The following is a 13,716-nucleotide window of genomic DNA, read 5'->3' as shown; positions in this document are numbered from 1 at the left end:
GAGGGGACAATGGCAGAGGTGATAATGGGGAGGTGACACAGGTGACAATGGAGGTGACAATGAGGTGACACAGGTGACACAGGTGACAATGGGGTGGTGACAATGGGAGGGTGACACAGATGGTACAGGTGACACAGGTGACAATGAAGAGGTGGCAATGGGGTGACACAGGTGACAATGAGAGGTGACACAGGTGACACAGGTGACACAGGAGGTGACACAGGTGACCGGGGGGGAGGTGACACCGTGTCCCCCGGGCAGGTCTGGGGTTCAGCATCGCGGGGGTGACAATGGAGGTGACACAGGTGACACAGGTGACAATGGAGGTGACACAGGTGACAATGGGGTGGTGACAATGGGAGGGTGACACAGATGGTACAGGTGACACAGGTGACAATGAAGAGGTGGCAATGGGGTGACACAGGTGACAATGAGAGGTGACACAGGTGACACAGGGAGGTGACACAGGTGATACAGGTGACCGGGGGGGAGGTGACACCGTGTCCCCCGGGCAGGTCTGGGGTTCAGCATCGCGGGGGTGACAATGGGGGTGACACAGGTGACACAGGTGACAATGAGAGGTGACACAGGTGACAATGGAGGTGACACAGGTGACCGGGGGGGAGGTGACACAGGTGACAATGGAGGTGACAGGTGACCGGGGGGGAGGTGACACCGTGTCCCCCGGGCAGGTCTGGGGTTCAGCATCGCGGGGGGCAATGGGGGTGACACAGGTGACCCAGGTGACACAGGTGACACAGGTGACAATGGGGGTGACACAGGTGACACAGGTGACCGGGGGGAGGTGACACAGGTGACACAGGTGACACAGGTGACCCAGGTGACACAGGTGACCGGGGGGGAGGTGACACCGTGTCCCCCGGGCAGGTCTGGGGTTCAGCATCGCGGGGGGCAATGGGGGTGACACAGGTGACACAGGTGACACAGGGAGGTGACACAGGTGACACAGGTGACACAGGTGACACAGGTGACAGGTGACCGGGGGGGAGGTGACACCGTGTCCCCCGGGCAGGTCTGGGGTTCAGCATCGCGGGGGGCGTGGGCAACCAGCACATCCCGGGGGACAACAGCATCTACGTCACCAAGGTCATCGAGGGGGGGGCGGCGCACAAGGACGGGCGGCTGCAGGTCGGGGACAAGATCCTGGCCGTGAGTTGGGGACACCTGGGGACACCTGGGGACACCGGGGGGGATTGGGGACATTGGGGGGACTGGGGACAACAGGGGACATTGGGGACATTGGGGACATTGAGGGGATTGGGGACACTGAGGACATTGGGGACATTGGGGACACTGAGGACATTGGGGGAATTGGGGACACTGGGGGAATTGGGGACATTGGGGACATTGGGGACACTGGGGGGGTTTGGGGACCTTGGGGACATTGGGGGACATTGAGGGGATTGTGGGCATCAGGGGGATTGGGGACAAGATCCTGGCCATGAGTTGGGGACACCTAGGGACATTTAGAGGATTGGGGGGATTGGGGACATTGGGGACATCAGGGGGGGTTGGGGACACTGGAGGGATTGGGGACACCTGGGGGGATTGGGGACATTGGGGTGACTTTGGGGACTTTTGGGGACACTGGAGGGAATTGGGGACTTTGGGGGGTTTGGGGACTTTGGGGGGGTTTGGGGCTGTTGGGGACATTGGGGGGTGGCCGGGGTGGGGGCGGTGGCACTGCTGTCCCCATGTCCCCTCCCCTGTGCCTGTGTGTCCACAGACCCCCCCCCTGGCCCTGATGTCCCCAAATGTCCCCAAATCCCTGAGATGTCCCCAGTCCCCTGGCTGTCCCCAGTGTCCCCAACATCCCCCATGTCCCCAAATGTCCCCAAATGCCCAAAACATCCCAAATCGCTCCAAATGTCCCCAGATCCCTGAAATGTCCCCAATCCCCTGGCTGTCCCCATGTCCCCAGTGTCCCTGATTCCCTGGCTGTCCCCAAATGTCCCCAATGTCCCCAGTGTCCCCAGTGTCCCCAAATGTCCCCAGGTGAACAACGTCAGCCTGGAGGACGTGATGCTCCATGTCCCCTCAATGTCCCCAAATCCCACCAGTGTCCCCTTTATCCCGGATGTCCCAAATCCCCCCGATGTCCCCAATGTCCCCAATCCCCTGGATGTCCCCAAACGTCCCTGATGTCCCCAATGTCCCCAAACGTCCCCAAATGTCCCCAGGTGAACAACGTCAGCCTGGAGGACGTGATGCCCCATGTCCCCTCAATGTCCCCTCAATGTCCCCTTTATCCCCAAATCCCCAGCTGTCCCCAATGTCCCTGATGTCCCCAATCCCCTGGCTGTCCCCAAATGTCCCCGGTGTCCCCAGGTGAACAATGTCAGCCTGGAGGACGTGATATATGATGTCCCCAAATCCTCTCCATCTCCCCAATGTCCTTCATGTCCCCAATCCCCTGGCTGTCCCCAATCTCCCCAGTGTCCCCGCTGTCCCCAAATGTCCCCAAATGTCCCCGGTGTCCCCAGGTGAACAACGTCAGCCTGGAGGACGTGATGCACGAGGACGCGGTGGCGGCGCTCAAGAACACCTACGACGTGGTTTACCTGCGCGTGGCCAAGGCCACCCTGCCCGGCCTGGGGGACACCTACGGGCCCCCCGACGTCACCGGCTGTGAGTGACACCGCCCTGGGGACATGGGGACACTGGGGGGACACTGGGGACATGGGGGACAGCCAGGGGATTGGGGACACTGGGGACACCTACGGGCCCCCCGACGTCACCGGCTGTGAGTGACACTGCCCTGGGGACATGGGGACACTGGGGACACTGGGGATTGGGGACATGGGACACTGGGGACATGGGGGACAGCCAGGGGATTGGGGACACTGGGGACACCTACGGGCCCCCCGACGTCACCGGCTGTGAGTGACACCGCCCTGGGGGCATGGGGACACTGGGGGGACACTGGGGACACTGGGGACACTGGGGACATGGGGACACCTATGGGCCCCCCGACGTCACCGGCTGTGAGTGACACCGCCCTGGGGGCATGGGGACACTGGGGATTGGGGACATGGGACACTGGGGACACCTACGGGCCCCCCGACATCACCGGCTGTGAGTGACACCGCCCTGGGGGCATGGGGACACTGGGGGGACACTGGGGACACTGGGGACACCTACAGGCCCCCCGACGTCACCGGCTGTGAGTGACACCGCCCTGGGGACACTGGGGACACTGGGGACATTGGGGACATGGGGGACAGCTGGGGGATTGGGGACACCTATGGGCCCCCCAGCGTCACCAGCTGTGAGTGACACTGCCCTGGGGACATGGGGACATTGGGGACACTGGGGGGACACTGGGGACAGCCGGAGGATTGGGGACACCTACGGGCCCCCCGATGTCACCGGCTGTGAGTGACACCACCCTGGGGACACTGGGGACATTGGGGACAGCTGGGGGATTGGGGACACTGGGGACATTGGGGACAGCTGGGGGATTGGGGACACTGGGGACATTGGGGACATGGGGGACAGCCAGAGGGATTGGGGACATGGGGGACACTGGGGGGATTGGGGACACTGGGGAAATCAGGGGTTTGGGGACACTGGGGGATTGGGGACATTGGGGGACATTGGGGACATTGAGGGGTGTTGGGGACATTGAGGGGAGTTGGGGAGGGGCATTGGCGGTGGGACCCCCCTGTCCTTGTGTCCCTGTCAATGTCCTCAATGTCCCCAAATGTCCTTTTATCCCCAAATCCCCTGCACTGTCCCCAATGTCCCCAATGTCCCCTGATGTCCCCAATGTCCCCATGTGTCCCCAGCCTACTCTGCCCACCTGGACTCGGAGCTGCCCCTCCAGCTTCCTGTCCCCAATGTCCCTGATGTCCCCAATGTCTCCAATGTCCCCAATGTCCCCAATGTCCCCAATGTCCCCGATGTCCCCTGATGTCCCCAATGTCCCCGTGTGTCCCCAGCCTACTCCGCCCACCTGGACTCGGAGCTGCCCCCGCAGAGTTTCCTGGGCCCCGAGTTCCCCCCGGCGCTGACCCCGACGTCCCCCCGGCGCTTCTCGCCCGGCCCCAAGGAGCTGCTGCCCGACGACGACGTCCCCAGGTCTGTCCCCAGTGTCCCCAAGTGTCCCCAGGGGTCACCAAGGGTCCCCAGATATCCCCAGGCTTCATTTAGGGTCCCCATGTCCCCAGTGTCCCCTTCCCACCCGGCCCCAAGGAGCTGCTGCCCGACGACGACGTCCCCAGGTGTGTCCCCAATGTCCCCAAGTGTCCCCAAGGGTCCCTAAATGTCCCCAAGGGTCCCCCCATCCCCAGTGTCCCCTTCTCGCCCGGCCTCAAGGAGCTGCTGCCCCATGACGACGTCCCCAGGTCTGTCCCCAAGTGTCACCAAATGTTCCCAAGGGTGTCGCTGGTGTCCCCAAGGGTCACTCAGGGGTGTCCCCAACGCCCCTGAGTGTCCACAAGTGTCATCAATGTCCCTGGAGTGTCACCAGGGCTGTCCCCAGTGTCCCCAAGGGGGTCACACCCCACCTATTGGGGACATCCGAAGGACTCCTCAATGTCCCCAGTGTCCCCAATACCTCCAATGTCCCCAATGCTTCCAATGCCCCCAATGTCCCCCTGGATCTCCCCAATGTCCCCAATACCCCCAATGTCCCCGATGTCCCCAATGCCCCCAACATCTCTGATGTCCCCAATGTCCCTAATACTCCCAATGTCCCCTGATGTCCCCAATCCCCCTGGATCTCCCCAATGTCCTCAATGCACCCAATGTCCCTGATGTCCCCACTGTCCTGCTGATGTCCCCAATGCCCTCAAAGTCCCCAATCCCCCCAAATGTCCCCAATGTCCCCAGGGAGCCCCGTCGCATCGTCATCCCCCGCGACTCCACTGGGGATGTCACCCCAATGTCCCCAATGTCCCCAATGCCCCAAACACCACCAATAACCCCAAACGTCCCCAATGTCCCCAATGTCCCCAATCCCCCTGGATGCCCCCAATATCCCCAAATGTCCCCAATGTCCCCAATCCCCCTGGCTGTCCCCAATGTCCCCGTTGTCCCCAAATGTCCCCAAAGTCCCCAATGTCCCCAATGTCCCCAAATGTCCCCAATGTCCCCAGTGCCCCAAACACCACCAATAACCCCAAACGTCCCCAATGTCCCCAATGTCCCCAATGTCCCCAAAGTCCCCAATGTCCCCAGTGCCCCAAACACCCCAATGTCCCCAATCCCCCTGGCTGTCCCCAATGTCCCCGTTGTCCCCAAATGTCCCCAAAGTCCCCAATGTCCCCAGTGCCCCAAACACCCCAATGTCCCCAATCCCCCTGGATGTCCCCCAATGTCCCCATGTCCCCAGGGAGCCCCGGCGCATCGTCATCCCGCGCGGCTCGACGGGTCTGGGGTTCAACATCGTGGGGGGCGAGGACGGCGAGGGGATCTTCATCTCCTTCATCCTGGCCGGGGGCCCCGCCGACCTCAGCGGGGAACTGCGCAAGGGGGACCAGATCCTCTCGGTGGGTGACACCTGGGGACACCTGGGGACACCTGGGGACATCGGGGGACGTCAGGGGACGTTGGGGGTGGCAGTGGAAGGGGGAGGTTTGGGGGTTTTTTGGGGTTTTGGGGGGATTTTTTTGATTTTTGAGGGTTTTTTAAGGTATTTTTTTGAGTTTTTTAGGGATTTTGGGGGGATTTTTTGAGTTTTTTTTGGGATTTTTTGGAGGGAATTTATTTGGGATTTTTTGGGGTTTTTGGGGGGTTTTTAGGCTGTTTTTTTGGGGGGAGTTTTTCTTTTATTTTTGGGGATTTTTTTGGGGATTTTTTGGGGGTTTTTTTGGGCTGTTTTTTGGGGTTTTTTGGGGGTTTTTTGGGGTTTTTTTTGGGTTTTTTGGGGCTTTGGTCATCATTGTCGTCATCCTCACCATGAGAAGGGTGTGCTCAAAGTGTCCCCAGGAGTGTCCCCAGGTGTGTCCCCGGTGTCCCAGGTGTGTCCCAGGTGTGCCCCAGGTGTGTCCCCAGGTGTGTCCCCAGGTGTGTCCCCAGGTGTGTCCCAGGTGTGTCCCAGGTGTGTCCCAGGTGTCCCCAGGTGTGTCCCCAGGTGCCACCACCTGTCCCAGGTGTCCCCAGGTGTCCCCAGGTGTCCCCAGGTGTGTCCCAGGTGTCCCCAGGTGTCCTCAGGTGTCCTCAGGTGTGTCCCCAGGTGTCCCTAAATGTCCTTTCCCCCCTATTTTTCCCCATTTCCTCCAATTTTTCCCCGTTTTCTCCATTTCCCTCTGTACCAACTTTGTCCCCAAGTGTCCCCAAGTGCCACCACCTGTCCCAGGTGTCCCAGGTGTGTCCCAGGTGTGTCCCAGGTGTCCCAGGTGTGACCCAGGTGTGTCCCAGGTGTGTCCCAGGTGTCCCAGGTGTGACCCAGGTGTGTCCCAGGTGTCCCCAGGTGTCCCAGGTGTGACCCCAGGTGTCCCCAGGTGTGTCCCCAGGTGTGTCCCCAGGTGTGTCCCAGGTGTGTCCCCAGGTGTGTCCCAGGTGTCCCCAGGTGTGTCCCCAGGTGCCACCACCTGTCCCAGGTGTCCCCAGGTGTCCCCAGGTGTCCCCAGGTGTGTCCCAGGTGTCCCCAGGTGTCCTCAGGTGTCCTCAGGTGTGTCCCCAGGTGTCCCTAAATGTCCTTTCCCCCCTATTTTTCCCCATTTCCTCCAATTTTTCCCCGTTTTCTCCATTTCCCTCTGTACCAACTTTGTCCCCAAGTGTCCCCAAGTGCCACCACCTGTCCCAGGTGTGTCCCAGGTGTGTCCCAGGTGTGACCCAGGTGTCCCCACAGGTGAACGGGGTCGATCTCCGCGGGGCCACCCACGAGCAGGCGGCTCTGGCCCTCAAGAACGCCGGCCAGTCGGTGACCATCGTGGCCCAGTACCGGCCTGAAGGTGACAACGCTGTCCCCAACTGTCCCCAAGTGTCCCCAAGTGTCTTTTCCCCATTTTCCCCTGATTTTCCCTGATTTTTCCCTGATTTTTTCCCGATTTTTCCTGATTTTCCCCTGGTTTTCTCCTATTTTTCCCTGATTTTTTTCCCAATTTTCCCTGATTTTTTCCCATTTTTTCCCAATTTTTCCCTGATTTTTCCCTGATTTTTCCCTGATTTTCCCAATTTTCCCTGATTTCCCCTGAATTTTCCCTGATTTTCCCAAATTTTCCCTGATTTTTCCTGATTTTTTCCTCATTTCCCCCAATTTTTTCCATTATTTTTCCCTCATTTTCCCCCCACTTTTCCCTGATTTTCCCCTATTTTTTCCTGTTTTTCCCCAATTTTTCCCTCATTTTCCCCAATTTTTCCCTCATTTTTCCCTGATTTTCTCCCAATTTTTCCCTGTTTTGCCCATCCCAACCTTGTCCCCAAATGTCCTTTCCCCCCATTTTTTTCCTGATTTTCCCCATTTTTTCCCCCATTTTTCCCAATGTTTTCCTGATTTTTCCCCAATTTTCCTCTGATTTTTCCCAATAATTTCCCTGATTTTTTAGCGATTTTCCCCTGATTTTTCCCCAAAATTTTCCCCAATTTTTCCCTCATTTTTCCCTGATTTTCTCCCAATTTTCCCCAATTTTTCCCTGTTTTGCCCATCCCAACCTTGTCCCCAAATGTTCCCAAGTGTCCCCAGGGGTCCAAAAATCCTCCAATGTCCCAAATCTCCCCCAAAATATCCCAAATGTCCCCAACGACCCCAAAAATCCCCCCAAATTATCCCAAAAATCTCTCAAAATTCCCCAAAATTTCCCCCAAATCTCCCCTATCAGAGTTCGGGCATTTCCAGGCCAAAATCCCCCAAAATATCCCCAAAAATCTCAAAATATCCAAAATATTTCAAATCCCCCAAACCCCTCCTTTATCCCAAACATCCAAATGACCCCAAAAATCCCAAAAATGTCCCAAAATCCCCCAAATTTTCCCCCAAAATCCCCCAAATATCCCCAAAATGTCCTAAATATCCCCAAAAATCCCAAAATATTCCCAAATATCCCAAAATATCCCCAAAAATCTGAAATATCCCAAATCCCCCAAACCCCTCCTTTATCCCAGACATCCCAATGACCCCAAAAATCCCAAAAATGTCCCAAAATCTCCAAATTTTCCCCCAAAATCTTCTCATTTTCTGACGTTTCCCGGGCAAAATCCTCCAAATATCCCCAAAAATTCCCCAAAAATCTCAAAATATCCCCAAAAATCCAAAATATTTCAAATTCCCCAAACCCCTCCTTTATCCCAAACATCCCAATGACCCCAAAAATCCCAAAAATGTCCCAAAATCTCCAAATTTTCCCCCAAAATCTGCAGAGTACGGGCGTTTCGAGGCCAAGATCCACGACCTGCGGGAGCAGCTCCTGAGCAGCAGCCTCGGCTCCGGCAGCGCCTCCCTCAGGAGTGACCCCAAACGGGGCTTCTACGTCCGGTGGGGACATTTGGGGACATTTGGGGACACTTGGGGACATTTGGGAATTTTGGGGAATTTTTGGGAATTTTTTGGGATTTTTTTTGGATTTTTTTAGGGGATTTTATTGCGATTTTTCGCGAATTTTTTGTGATTTTTTTTGTGATTTTTTTTGAGTTTTTTTTTTACTTTTAAAAATTATTATTATTTAATTTTTATTTGTTTTTAAATATTATTATTATTTAATTTTGGGGATTTTTGGGCGGTTTTTTTTGGATTTTTGGGGGATTTTTGGGGGATTTTTTAAGGAATTTTTTGAGATTTTCCGCGAAATTTTTTTTTGTGAATCTTTCGCAAAGGTTTTTTTTTTTTCTGAACGTTTTTTTTTTTTTTTTGGTGATTTTTTAAAGATTTTTTTTTGCTAATTTTTGATGATTTTTTAATGAATTTTTGTGACTTTTTTGTGATTTTTTTATTTTTTTGGGAATTTTTGGTGATTTTTTGAGATTTTTTTTTTTTTGGGTTTCTTTGGGATTTTTTTCAGATAATTTTGGAAATTTTTCGGGGTATTTTTTGAGATTTTCCGCGAAATTTTTTTTTGCGAATTTTCCACGGATTTTTTTGTGAAATTTTTGCCAATTTTTTACAAATTTTTGAGGGATTTTTGGGAGATTTGGGGTTTTGGGGACTTTTGGGGACATCAAGGGGATTTGGGACACTGAAAGGATTTGGGATTTTTGGGATTTTTTGGGGATTTGGGGGTTTTTGGGGGATTTGGGATCTCTGGGCTCCCTCAGGAGTGACCCCAAACGGGGCTTCTACGTCCGGTGGGGACATTTGGGGACACTTGGGGACATTTGGGAATTTTGGGGGATTTTTTTAGGAATTTTTTGCAATTTTTTTGCAATTTTTTTTGCGATTTTTTTAGATTTTTTTGTGATTTTTCGCGAATTTTTTTGTGAATTTTTTTGGATTTTTTTGGAGATTTTTTAGAGATTTTTAAAATTTAATTTTTTTAAAAAAATTTTATTCTTAATTTTTCTTATTTTCACTTTTTGGGATTTTTTTCCAGATTTTTTTCAGATTTTTTTTCGGATTTTTTTGGGGATTTTTTAGTCATTTTTTAGTGATTTTTTTAAATTTTTTGCGAATCTTTCGCGATTTTTTTTCGTGATTTTTTAGTGAATTTTTTGCGAATTTTCAAAGGATTTTTTTTTAGATTTGGGGGATTTGGGGCCTTGGGGACATTGAGGGATTCTGGGACACTGAAAGGATTTGGGATTTTGGGGGGATTTTTTGGGGAATTTTCTGGATTTTTGGTGACTTTGGGATTTTTTTTTTTTTTAATTTTATTTTTGGGGATTTTGGGGGATTTTTTTTGATTTTTTTAGAGGGGATTTTTTTGGATTTTTGGGTCGGAATTTTTTGGGATTTGTGGGAATTTTTAGGGGGGATTTTTTTTTTGCATTTTTGAGGGAAGAATTTTTTGGAATTTTGTGTGGAATTTTGGGGGATTTTTGGAGGGACTTTTTGGATAATTTTTTGGAGAATTTCTTATTATTATTATAATTTTTGTGGATTTTTTGGTGATTTTTTGGGGTGATTTTTTGGGTGGGTTTTTTTGGGGGGATTTTTTCAGATTTGGGGCCAAGGACTTGGGGGGACACTGAGGGACACTGGGAGCCCTGGGCAGAACTGGGATGAACTGGTTCATACTGGGATGAACTGGGAGGGTCTGAGGATGTCCCCAGTGTCCCCAGGGAGGTGACAAAGGTGACAAAGGTGACAAAAGCCACCCCAGGGCTCTGTTTGACTGTGACAAGGCCAATGACAATGGGGACACTGAGGGACACTGGGAGCTCTGGGATGAATTGGTTCATACTGGGCTGTACTGGGATGAACTGGGAGGGTCTCAGGATGTCCCCAGGGAGGTGACAAAGGTGACAAATGCCCCCCCAGGGCTCTGTTTGACTACGACAAGGCCAAGGACATGAGGGGACAATGGGGACACTGGGAGCCCTGGGCAGAACTGGCATGAACTGGTTCATACTGGGATGAACTGGGATGAACTGGGAGGGTCTCAGGATGTCCCCAGGGAGGTGACAAAGGTGACAAATGCCCCCCCAGGGCGCTCTTTGACTACGACAAGGCCAAGGACGTCGGGTTCCTGAGCCAGGCGCTGAGTTTCCGTTTCGGGGACGTTCTGCACGTCCTGGACGCCTCCGACGAGGAGTGGTGGCAGGCCCGGCTGGTGCTGCCCCCCCAGCAGCCCCCCGACATCGGCTTCGTGCCCAGCAAGCGCCGGTGAGACACTGGGAGCCACTGGGTTATACTGGTTTATACTGGGAGTCACTGGGAGTGGGTTACAATAGGTTACAATGGGGTTTAATGGGGTTCAATGGGGTTCAATGGGGTTTAATGGGGTTTAATGGCACTGGGAGTCACTGGGAGCAGGTTCAGGAGCACTGGGAGGTGACTGGGACTCCCTGGAATAGACCAGGAGTCACTGGGAGTCACTGGGTTATACTGGTTTATACTGGGAGTGAGTTCGGAGCCATTATAATGGAGTTTAATGGGTTATAATGGGGTTTAATGGTACTGGGAGGGCACTGGGAGTCACTGGGAGGTGGCTGGGAGTCACTGGAATAGCCCAGGAGTCACTGGGAGTCACTGGGAGTCACTGGGTTATACTGGTTTATACTGGGAGTTACTGGTTTATACTGGGAGTGGGTTCGGAGCTGTTATAATGGGGTTCAATGGGGTTCAATGGGGTTCAATGGGGTTTAATGGGGTTTAACAGCACTGGTTTATACTGGGAGTGGGTTCGGAGCTGTTATAATGGGGTTCAATGGGGTTCAATGGGGTTCAATGGGGTTTAATGGGGTTTAACAGCACTGGTTTATACTGGGAGGGCACTGGGAGCCACTGGGAGGTGACTGGGACTCACTGGAATAGACCACGAGTCACTGGGAGTCACTGGGTTGTACTGGTTTATACTGGGAGTTACTGGTTTATACTGGGAGTGGGTTCGGAGCTGTTATAATGGGGTTCAATGGGGTTCAATGGGGTTCAATGGGGTTTAATGGGGTTTAATGGGGTTTAACGGCACTGGTTTATACTGGGAGGGCACTGGGAGCCACTGGGAGGTGTCTGGGACTCACTGGAATAGACCACGAGTCACTGGGAGTCACTGGGTTGTACTGGTTTGTACTGGGAGTTACTGGTTTATACTGGGAGTGGGTTCGGAGCCGTTATAATGGAGTTCAATGGGGTTCAATGGGGTTCAATGGAGTTTAATGGAGTTTAATGGGGTTTAATGGGTTATAATGGCACTGGTTTATACTGGGAGGGCACTGGGAGGTGACTGGGACTCACTGGGATAGACCACGAGTCACTGGGAGTCACTGGGTTATACTGGTTTATACTGGGAGTGAGTTTTGCTGTGTTACAATGGGGTTTAATGGCACTGGTTTATACTGGTTTATACTGGGAAGGAGTTTTGGAGCTTTGGAACAGACCGGAAGCCACTGGTTTATACTGGTTTATACTGGTTTATACTGGGAGGCCACTGGAGCCTTTACTGGTTTATACTGGGATGAACTGGGAGCCACTGGGAAGGAACTGGAGCCTCACTGGGGGCTGCTGGGAGGGGTGAACTGGTCCAGACTGGTCCAAACTGGTCCAAACTGGTCCGTACTGGTGCAGGGTGGAGCGCCGGGAGTGGACGCGGCTCAAGGCCAAAGATCGGGGCCCGGGAGCTCAAGGTGGGACAAAAAAATCCCAAAATTCACCCCAAAAAATTCCAAAATTTTCCCCAAAAAATCCTGAAAATTCCCCAAAATATTCCCCAAAAAATTCCCCCCAAAATCCCAAAAATTCCCCCAAAAATTCCCCCCAAATGATCCCAAAATTCCCAAAAAATTCCCCCAAAAATTCCCCCCAAATGGTCCCAAAATTCCCAAAAAAAACCCCCCAAAAATTCCCCCCAAAAATTCCAAAAATTCCCCCCCAAAAATCCTGAAAATTCCCCGTAAAAAACTTCCCACAAAAATCCCCCCAAATTATCTCCAAAATGCCTCAAAAATCCCCAAAAATTCCCCCCAAAAATCCCAAAAATATCCCCCAAAAATCCCCAAAATTTCCCCCAAAATTCCCAAAAATTCCCCCCAAAAATTCCCCAAAAAATCCTGAAAATTCCCCAAAATTCCAAAAATTTCCCCCAAAAATCCCAAAAATTTTCCCCCAAAAATCCCCAAAATTCCCCCAAAATTTGCCCAAAAATCCCCCAAAAATCCCTCCAAAAATTCCCACAAAAACCCTTGAAAATTCCCCCCAAAATTCCAAACATTTCCCCCAAAAATTTCCCCCCAAAAAATCTTCCCAAAATCCCGAAAGTTCCCCGTATTTCCCCCCAAAAATCCCCCAAAAAATAAAAAAAAATTCCCCAAATTTGCCCAAAAATCCAAAAAAATTTCCCCAAAATTCCCCAAGATCCCAAAAATTCCCCAAAAATCCAAAAAAACCCCAAAAAATCCCAAAATTTCTCCCAAAATTCCCCAAAATTTGTGTTTTTTCTCCGCAGGCCGTGAGGACGCCGTGCTGAGCTACGAGACCGTGACACAAATGGAAGGTGAACTTTGACCAAAAATCCCTTTTTTTGGGGTTTTTTTGGGAATTTTGGGAATTTTGGGAATTTGGGGAGATTTTGGGGCGATTTTGGGGGGATTATTTTGGGACTTTTGGGGATTTTTGGGGAATTTTTGTTTGTTTGTTTTTTTTTTTTTTTCCAGGAATTTTCAGAATTTTTGGGGGATTTTTTGGGAAATTTTGGAGGGATTTTTTTTTGGGAATTTGGGGAATTCTGGGGGTTTTGGGGGAATTTCAGGAAATTTTGGGAATTGGGGGGTTTTTTTCAGGAATTTTGGGGGTTTTTCGGGAATTTTGGGGATTTGGGGGAATTTCAGAAATTTGGGAAATTTGGGGAAATTTGGGGAAATTTTGGGGAAATTTTGGAAATTTGGGGAAATTTAGGGAATTTTGGGGAATTTTCTGGAATTTCTGGAATTTTGGGGGATTTTTTGGGGGATTTCTGGGAATTTTGAGGAATTTTGGAAATTGGGGAAATTTGGAGAATTTTGGGAAATTTCGTGAATTTTGGGAAATTTCGTGAATTTTGGGGAATTTCAGAAATTTTGGAAAATTTTGGGAATTTTGGGGAATTTTGGAGGGTTTTTTGGGAAGTTTGGGGATTGGGGGAATTTCAGAATTTTGGGGAATTTTGGGTAATTTTGGGCAAT

General features: G+C 51.7%; 1 protein-coding gene across 1 annotated transcript in view; it reads left to right on the top strand.

The window, feature by feature from the left end:
* Positions 1-13,716, top strand: part of DLG4 (discs large MAGUK scaffold protein 4) — a gene marked incomplete at its 3' end in the record, with an annotated part of 36,370 nt that overhangs the window by 17,597 nt on the left and 5,057 nt on the right. The window contains exons 7-15 of the mRNA XM_083881503.1: positions 1,034-1,170; positions 2,505-2,649; positions 3,963-4,101; positions 5,357-5,513; positions 6,818-6,920; positions 8,326-8,440; positions 10,547-10,723; positions 12,125-12,183; positions 13,002-13,049. Of these exons, the coding sequence (XP_083737629.1) occupies positions 1,034-1,170; positions 2,505-2,649; positions 3,963-4,101; positions 5,357-5,513; positions 6,818-6,920; positions 8,326-8,440; positions 10,547-10,723; positions 12,125-12,183; positions 13,002-13,049 (1,080 nt within the window). The remainder of the gene's footprint in view (positions 1-1,033; positions 1,171-2,504; positions 2,650-3,962; positions 4,102-5,356; positions 5,514-6,817; positions 6,921-8,325; positions 8,441-10,546; positions 10,724-12,124; positions 12,184-13,001; positions 13,050-13,716) is intronic.

Source organism: Zosterops lateralis (genome assembly GCF_965231275.1).
Source record: "Zosterops lateralis genome assembly, chromosome: 34".
Classification (NCBI taxonomy): domain Eukaryota; kingdom Metazoa; phylum Chordata; class Aves; order Passeriformes; family Zosteropidae; genus Zosterops; species Zosterops lateralis.
The sequence above is the reverse complement of the archived record's forward strand: the minus strand, read 5'-3'. Positions and strand labels throughout refer to the sequence as shown.